General features: G+C 46.5%; 1 protein-coding gene across 1 annotated transcript in view; it reads left to right on the top strand.

Annotated features, from left to right (window-relative positions):
* Positions 1-9,572, top strand: part of gpc1a (glypican 1a) — a 55,475-nt gene that overhangs the window by 36,329 nt on the left and 9,574 nt on the right. The window contains exons 3-7 of the mRNA XM_083647667.1: positions 2,396-2,613; positions 5,079-5,252; positions 6,387-6,552; positions 6,962-7,092; positions 8,586-8,726. Coding sequence (XP_083503793.1) covers positions 2,396-2,613; positions 5,079-5,252; positions 6,387-6,552; positions 6,962-7,092; positions 8,586-8,726 — 830 coding nt within the window. The remainder of the gene's footprint in view (positions 1-2,395; positions 2,614-5,078; positions 5,253-6,386; positions 6,553-6,961; positions 7,093-8,585; positions 8,727-9,572) is intronic.

Here is a 9,572-nt window from a genome sequence, read left to right as displayed (position 1 = left end):
AAGTTTCAAACTCTGAAAATTCATAACAAATCATGCATACGTGCTCCGGCTTTGCAACTTTCATCTAAATAAGGGATTTTGTACAATGCAACCTATGGCCCAATTATGAAGCCTAAAGACCACAAAACTGCAAAAACTGTCAAACTAATTAAACCCTACTCCTCCCACATGTTTTCTTCAAACGACACCAAACTTCAGCATCTGCATCGTTAGACTGTCCTACACAGAATTTTCAACCAGATTTTCAATTGATCAAAAATTGAGCCCACAGTTCATGAAAATGTTCTACTGTAAACGGTACTGTAAACAGCTACTGCAAATTCTCGCTAAATAAAGCTTGATTCTTCACGACAATTCCTTTTGCTGTCACAGTAGTTGAAGTGTGCAAAATCTTAGAATTGTGTCTCAAAAACTGAATTTTAGTGTATATAGTGACTTGACTACAAGACTGATAAGTGCGCTCTGTGTGTGTGTGTGTGTGTGTGTGTGTGTGTGTGTGTGTGTGTGTGTGTGTGTGTGTGTGTGTGTGTGTGTGTGGGGGGGGGGGGGGGAGGGGGGTGGATACACACTAACTACAGGCTGAGGTCAATAGCAAAGGCTGAGCTCAAACACTGCTGTGAACACAGAGACTGCATGTTGCATTGTACAACATTTGTATGTTATGTGCTTGTGGGCGTGTGTGTTCGACACAAGATCTGGCTGCTCAGCACTCAATGCTGCAGCTTCCACAGTGTGTGTGTGTGTGTGTGTGTGTGTGTGTGTGTGTGTGTGTGTGTGTGTGTGTGTGTGTGTGTGTGTGTGTGTGTGCTTCCCGTGCGTCAAGGGGACCCCTGACTGGGTGTTATAATGAGAATGGAGTCAGCCAGACACAATGAAACGTGATAAGCTGATCCCCTGATCTCGCAGGGGCACGCACACACACACACACACACACACACACACACACACACGCCTGCGTGCACACACACACACGTGCGCACGCACACACACACACACACACGCGCGCGCAGAGGGGTGTCCCCTGGGGCAGTGGCTCTGGTTCAGCTAATGAGCAGTTGACCCACTGAGGAGCCGAGTCTGCAGATCAGTGCACATCACAGAGAGAGAGAGAGAGAGAGAGAGAGATGGATAGAGGGATGGATGGAGGACAACAACATGGTGACAAACAATGTGGCAAGTGAGAGAAATGTGACAGGAGGAGGCTACTAAGTGCAAGCAAGAGGTTGAAAGAAAGAAAGAGGTGGAGGTGACAGAAACAGAGAGGAGGACAGTATTCTGAGGCTGCAGGCAGCCAGCAGGGCATCCTGGCAGTAGCAGTAGCAGTAGCAGTAGCAGTGCCAGTGGCGGTAGCCAGGCGCGGACTGCATAATCGGGCACGTCGGGCAAATGCCCGGTGGCCTGGCCTGGCCTGGCCTGCAATTTTTTTTTTTTTTTTTTTTGGTGCCTGCAGTCAGGCCACTCACTGAACAGCAGGCTAGGCGCCGCCTACTGGTTTACTAGTGGTTTTATTACTGTATTAGTTAGTCTGAAGTAATAATTACACTTCAGGGTTAAAGTGGGTGCATCTCATTGTAAAATTGGACTCGGCCCAAATTGGGCTTCAAACGACCCAAATTGGGCTTCAAACGACCCAAATCCGGCTTCAAACGGCCCAAATCCGGCTTCAAACGGCCCAAATTGGGCTTCAAACGGCCCAAATCGGGCTTCAAATGGCCCAAATTGGGCTTCAAACGGCCCAGATTTTTCGCCGGGTTAGGGCACGCGTGTCGGCCTGTATCGGCCTGGCCTGCTTGGTATCTAATGCCCGGCCTGAATTATGATCCCAGTCCGCCCCTGGTGGTAGCGGTAGCGGTAGCCGTAGCGGTAGCGGTAGCCGTAGCAGTGGCAGTAGCAGTAGCAGTAATGTAGTGGTCGGTCCAGATGGTTGTGGTTAGGACCGGCTGGCACTGGGCCATGGTCTTTGAAGCGCAGAGGAAAAGCCCAGACCAATATACTGCAGCGCTGCCTGGCTCACTGACTCCCTCAGTCTCTGCTGGACCTCTCTGTTGCTTCCTATCCATCTGGCTGCCAAACAGATTTCAGCCAAACGTTTGAAATGTTGTGAAAAAGTATAATGCTGCAAAATTGCAAATTAGGTTCTGGATTGAAGTCTGTTACATGTGAAATCACTGACGATGTCACTGATGATGATAATATCAATGGTGTACCTGAATTTGAATGTCTAGGGTCCCTAGATTTTTGTGACATCAAAATCGGGTCACATGCCAAAAGAGGTTGGGAACCGCTGGCTTATTCAATGCAGCATAATTTGCCAAATATAATACTGTACTTGGATCAACACCTGGCTCATGTCTGCACTCACACACACTCTTCCTCTCTCTCTCTCCTCCTCCAGCCTACTTCACAGACCTCCACAGTAGTTCTGAGCGCTCCCTGCAGGAGGTGCTGTCCCCGCTGGGGCCCCTGTACTCGCAGAACAGCCGTCTATTTGCCGATCTCTACAGCGACCTGCGACGCTACTACCGGGGCTCCGCCCTCAACCTGGACGAGACCCTATCAGAGTTCTGGTCCCGCCTCCTGGAGCACGCTTTCAAGAGCTCCACCCCCGCAGAGGTAAGTAAGTGTGGACATAAGTGAAACTCCACACAGCAAATTAATATATTAAATGATACCACAACGTATTTGAATATTGACTTTAATGTTGGGAAATATTTGAAGTTTGATCAACTTTTTTTCCCTTTTACACTACTTTTTTCAATGTATGGTTTACGTGGGTTATGTTTACCGAGTTATGTGTAAACACTATAACTAATTTTAATAGAGAAATGTAGATCAGTAGACATTACTGTAAACGTGGGGTTTAGAGATTAGAAATGGACCTTTTAAAAATCTATATTGATCCAGTTAAAAATAAATACAAAGAGTAATGAGTTCGAAAAATGAGTAAGAAGATTAACTTGAAATTCATTCACCGCTTATCCGTGCTCGCTCGTGGAGGTAGCAGCTCCAGCAGAGGACCCCAAACATCCCTTTCCCTGGCCACATTATAGCCAGCTCTGACTGGGGGATCCTGAGGTGTTCCCAGGCCTGCGTGGAGTACTATCTCTCCACCTAGCCCTTGGTCTACCCATGGTCTCCTCCCAGCTGGATGTGCCTGGAACACCTCCCTAAGGAGGCGACCAGGTGGCATCCTTAACAGATGCCCAAACCACCTCAACCGACCCGATCTCCAGAAAAGTTGTAAAATAGCAACGTTTTTGGACCAACGCTGCTACGTTACAATTTCAGCTCCGAAATTGTGAAATGGTAACATACGTGTACGCAGGGGTGGGCGTGGTTTCCGGAGATTTTCCATTTCTAAACCCTCCCCCTAGGGTTAGGGTAACTCTAAACCTAAAATCTCAGAACGTTACCATTTTACAATTTTGGAGCCGAAATTGTAACATACTGTACTAGCAACGTTGGTCCAAAACGTTGCTATTTTACAATTGTCTGTGAGAGACTGTGTTGCCTCAACTGGCTCCTTCCCTCATGGATGACTGAGCTTCTCACCTTGTCCCTAAGGGAGATGCCAGCAAGTAGCAACCCTCCTGAGAAAACCCATTTTGGCCGCTTGTATCCGTGATCTTGTTTCTTTCGGTCATGACCCATCCTTCATGACCAGGTGAGGGTAGCATCATGACCCATCCTTCATGACCAGGTGAGGGTAGCATCATGACCCATCCTTCATGACCAGGTGAGGGTAGCATCATGACCCATCCTTCATGACCAGGTGAGGGTAGCATCATGACCCATCCTTCATGACCAGGTGAGGGTAGCATCATGACCCATCCTTCATGACCAGGTGAGGGTAGCATCATGACCCACCCTTCATGACCAGGTGAGGGTAGCATCATGACCCACCCTTCATGACCAGGTGAGGGTAGCATCATGACCCATCCTTCATGACCAGGTGAGGGTTGCATCATGACCCGTCCTTCATGACCAGGTGAGGGTAGCATCATGACCCATCCTTCATGACCAGGTGAGGGTAGCATCATGACCCATCCTTCATGACCAGGTGAGGGTAGCATCATGACCCATCCTTCATGACCAGGTGAGGGTAGCATCATGACCCATCCTTCATGACCAGGTGAGGGTAGCATCATGACCCATCCTTCATGACCAGGTGAGGGTAGCATCATGACCCATCCTTCATGACCAGGTGAGGGTAGCATCATGACCCATCCTTCATGACCAGGTGAGGGTAGCATCATGACCCATCCTTCATGACCAGGTGAGGGTAGCATCATGACCCGTCCTTCATGACCAGGTGAGGGTAGCATCATGACCCATCCTTCATGACCAGGTGAGGGTAGCATCATGACCCATCCTTCATGACCAGGTGAGGGTAGCATCATGACCCATCCTTCATGACCAGGTGAGGGTAGCAGAAACAGAAATCGACCAATAGATCGAGAGCTTTGCCTTCTGGCTCAGCTCTCTTTCTGTCACAGCGGTGTGAGCACCATACCGCTCCATCATCTCCTCACTCGAGAACAAGAGCCCAAGATACTTGAACTCCTTCACTTGGGCTAAAGACTCATTCCCTAGACAATCCACTGGTGTAACATAACATACGTATTAGGCGTGTCAAAAATAATCGATTATAAGATGCATCGAGATGCGGACGTGCACGATTCTGCATCGATTCAGAAATGTCAAAAATCGATTATTTAAAAAAAATAAAAAGTAAAAAATAATCGAATAAAATATAATGGAAGTACATGCAGTTGTTTATTTGGATCATAATACAATGCAATTCCAAATGCACTTTTATTTTAAAAGTAGCCACACAGTGAGAAAAAAGAAAGTGAGAAAAAATAAATCATGTATTGGGGAAAAAAGTGATGCATCGATTGAAGATGTATCGATAATCGTAATCGAATCGAATCGTAGCCCTCTGAATCGTAATCGAATCGAATCGTGAGGCCAGTGAAGATTCACAGCCCTAATACGTATATAACGTAATGTAACGTAACATCATTTAACACAAAGCCCCGTCCCTAAATGTTGTTTGTCTCGTCTCGGTCTGGCAGGTGAGCCTATCGGAGGACTACCTGGAGTGCGTTGCTAAGCAACAGGAGACGCTGCGGCCGTTCGGGGACGTCCCACGTGACTTCAAGATGAAGGTGATACGAGCTTTCGTCACGGCCAGGTCATTTGTCCAGGGGCTGACCATCAGCGGAGAGGTGGTCAGGAAGGTCTCACAGGTGAGTGTGTGTGTGTGTGTGTGTGTGTGTGTGTGTGTGTGTGCGTGTGTGCGTGTGTGTGTGTGTGTGTGTGTGTGCATGTGCATGAGTGCGTGGGTGTGTGTGTGTTTGTGTGTGTGTGTGTGTGTGTGTGTGTGTGTGTGTGTGTGTGCGCGTGTGCGTGCGCGTGACAGTAGAAAGAGTGAAAACAGGCCTTTGGGAAGGGGAACTGGGGAGAATAGCGTGATCCTCCCACGCGCTACGTCCTGCCAGCGATACTCCTCGCTGTCAGGTGAAAAGAAGCGGCTGGCGGCTGCACATGTATCACATGCTTCCTCCGATACATTACATGTACGAAAGAAAAATAAAGATACAAGAAGAGGGAAACAAGAAATAGACTGGGCGTGTAGGTGTGAGACAGAGGGAGAGAGTGTGTTTATCTGTCTGTCTCTGTGTGTGCGTGTGCGTGTGTGTGTGTGTGTGTGTGTGTGTGTGTGTGTGTGTGTGTGTGTGTGTGTGTGTGTGACTGTGACTGTGACTAAGGCCTGCTGGGCTGCGTCCCAGGAAAGCAGATATGGCAGATCCATAGCCGTCACACCCTAACTGCCAGGGATCGTGTCTCCGCCCTCAAACTTAAAAACACAAAGATCATCAAAAATGAAGTGTCAGACTCTGTCATTACAACAAAGCTCCACTTTACATGGAAGACAATTTTCTTATCAGATTTATGGGTGTGATGATGTTTTTTCCAGCACACGATTACTCACAGGTACTTCCCTGTAGTCAGTGATGCATTGACTGATGTGTCTGTGTGTCTGTCTGTCCACTAATCCTGTAAAAGCTACGGTTTGCTATCTACCCTTCTGTCTCTTTTCTTTACTCTATTTATTTTCCTTGCACTCCCCTCTCAGTGTTCCTGTAACTGTAGAACAATCGGTGTGATTGTTCTACAGTTACAGGAATACTGCGCACTAAGATCCTGACCTTTGCATTCCTTGTGTGTTCACACCAAACGCGTTTCTGTGTTTTCGTGCGGTGCTGTGATTACATACAGAGCCAATGCAAAGATGCCGACACATGCGATTTTGCCCCGGGAGGCGAATGATGTGAAATTCGCCTGAGAGATTTTCTTCTGTTGCGCCTCCCACCTCCCAGGTTTCTCTGAGCCCAGAGTGTGTGAAGGCCCTGATGAAGCTGGTCTACTGCCCCCACTGTCGCGGCATGGCCTCGGTCAAACCCTGCCCCAACTACTGCTCCAACGTCATGAAGGGCTGCCTGGCCAACCAAGCCGACCTGGACGCCGAGTGGCAGAACCTTATAGGTGAGCTTCATGTAGGCCACACAGGGCTGTACGTTAACTTGTTTTGCACATACAGTAGCACTGGTGCTACAGAGGTTGATGGTTTTCTAGCAGAGGCCATAAGTAGCGTGCGTATAAAATGTATGTTACCATCTCTAAAAACAACCGCAAGTAGTGCAGCTCATCACTTCAACACAGGTCTGTGACTGGCAAAGGACATGAATGTTGCTTACAGGGCACACAAAAACCAAACCCTAAAAAGAAATGTGTTTCAAAGCAGTATAGCACGTGGGCTACTGCATTCAATGTACTCATATCACAGACCAGTTTTTTCCCGTAGCACGTGCTACATGTAGCGCTGAAAAATCATTGTGAAGCTCATCCTCTCGTGGCTTATTACTCACATAAATGCGTTGTGCTCTCCTCTCAGAGTCCATGCTCCAGGTGGCGTCTAGTTTCAGCTCGGAGCCCAGTCTAGACGTGGTCCTCTCCTCCGTCCCGGTCCGTATCTTTGAGGCGGTGCGCTACCTACAGGACAACATGGACACTTTCACTGCTAAGGTAAGATATTTCAGCTTGTCTCATCTCATATCCCTATTAAATACATAAAGTAGCTCCTTGTACATTATAATGCATTCCATCGCAGAGGTCAGAATCCAAAGTTTCCATGGCGGTTAGTATAGAGGCTCGCCCTGCTCAAGAGCACTTCTGTGGTGAAAGAGCATTGGAGCTATGGTACCACCCTAACCCTACCTCTTGACCAGTCGGGTCTCATAACGTGTTAATAGGGACTAAGGAAGCGCTGCAGACACTTTCCTTATTCTTGTCTTTTGTTATTGTTTTGTTTTGTCTACTATGCACTTTGAGGATGGTGTTGGTTGTCGTTTTGCTCTATTGTATGTATTTATGAGAAACAATTGTCTGTGGATGCAAGACAATTTTCGGACTCTGTCTGACAATAAAGTAATATCTTATCTTATCTTATCTTAATCTCCACTCCCAGGTTAAAATCCTGAAGGAATACACTAGCTAGCAAAATCATACAGAACTCTTAATGGGAGCCAACATTATCTTCGAGCATTGGTTTGGTTTGGATGAGCGCTATACAATTCAGTTAAAGGTCCTGTTTTAGGTTGTACAGAAACCTTTAGCATAATTTGTTTTGCATCTTATTTTAAAGGATTGTGTCATAGTTTGTTATGAATTGATCATATTTATCATATCTTCAGTACTTTCCTCTGCTGAACGTAAAGAATGGTACCTTTTAACCAAATCAGCATCTGGTTGTTTGATCCTATGTTACACATTAACCTCAGAAAGCAAGCTGAGGGAGCTAGAACTCCCATCCAGCTGTAGATAGAAGGTGACGGTCTAGAAACCTGAGCTAGAGCTCAACATTTGCTCCGATTGGAAAGCGCTCTCAACCTTTGAGCATTTAGTTTTATTGGTTGCCAGATTGTGTCACTAGGCAGCATCATTAAGTTACTAAGCAGCCAGAGTGACCTGATGTGCAACAACATGGCCAATGTCAATATTGATGTCCATCATTTGGACCAAGCAGTGGACACAGCTTAGCCAGCTTAGCCTTGTTTTGAAAGTCAAACAGGTCATCAATGTTAAGAAATTGTACATGTAATGTGCAAATGTATCAATATATCAAGACAAATCACAAAGAAAATGCTCCAGTCACAATAACATATTCCTACTCAGTTGTGATGCTCTCGCTATGCAGCATCAAGAAAATCCCCAGACACTTTCGGCCAAAAAGTCAAAGAGTGTGGGGGACCAGACAACCAAGAAAACACATTTTAAAAAGTCCTTACAGTGCATCACCTGTTTTAAACACTTCTCTATGGTGACATCTAGTGGATTTTCTGAGCACTCACACGTGAAACGAGAAGTTATTTCACATTAGAAACATTTTCAAGAACGTGTGTGTGTGTGTGTGTGTGTGTGCGTGCGTGCGTGTGTGCGTGCGTGCGTGCGTGCGCGTGCGTGTGTGTGTGTGTGTGTGTGTGCGTGCCTGCGTGCGTGCATTCTTCTGACTGCTGTAGGTGTACCAGACGTGTGGGACTCCAGGTGAGCCAGGGACAGGAAGCCCCAGCCTTCAGGAGCAGAAGAGGCGGAGCAACTCCCTGACCGCCTCTTCAGAGCACAAACTCTCCCCTACCGCTGGGATCCGACTGGAGATGCAGGTGTGTGTGTGTTTTGTGTGTGTGTGTGTGTGTGTGTGTGTGTAGTCGTTATTTTTTTAACCGTTGGGTTCCCAGATTGGTCTGTATATGGAGAGGTCGCAGCATCTCTGTCTGTGGAGAGATGGTGTCTATGTGAGACCTCTGTGTTTGAAACAGCTGGAGGCCTAACTTACTGTGTGTATTTTGAAAATCAATAACATTCCTTGACTTTATATGTGCTGTATTCATGTAATACACATAGAAATGTCAATTAGATGGTAATCTGCATGAGAAATAAAAAAAAAAGAAAAAAATCGGTTATAATGATCATCCGCTTATATAGTGATCAATTTGATCCGTCCCAAGGTGATCACTATAAGAGGAGTCTATCAAATCAAATGTGTTTATCAAAGACATCAGTCTTGTCTCCTCAGGTTAAATACATCACATGGTGTCTCTCTCCTCAGGTTAAACACATCACATGGTGTCTCTCTCCTCAGGTTAAACACATCACATGGTGTCTCTCCTCAGGTTAAATACATCACATGGTGTCTCTCTCCTCAGGTTAAATACATCACATGGTGTCTCTCTCCTCAGGTTAAATACATCACATGGTGTCTCTCCTCAGGTTAAACACATCACATGGTGTCTCTCTCCTCAGGTTAAACACATCACATGGTGTCTCTCTCCTCAGGTTAAATACATCACATGGTGTGTCTCTCCTCAGGTTAAATACATCACATGGTGTCTCTCTCCTCAGGTTAAATACATCACATGGTGTGTCTCTCCTCAGGTTAAATACATCACATGGTGTCTCTCTCCTCAGGTTAAATACATCACATGGTGTCTCTCTCCTCAGGTTAAATA

Source organism: Poromitra crassiceps (genome assembly GCF_964638095.1).
Source record: "Poromitra crassiceps genome assembly, chromosome: 12".
Taxonomy (NCBI): domain Eukaryota; kingdom Metazoa; phylum Chordata; class Actinopteri; order Beryciformes; family Melamphaidae; genus Poromitra; species Poromitra crassiceps.
This window is presented reverse-complemented; position numbering and strand designations above follow the sequence as displayed.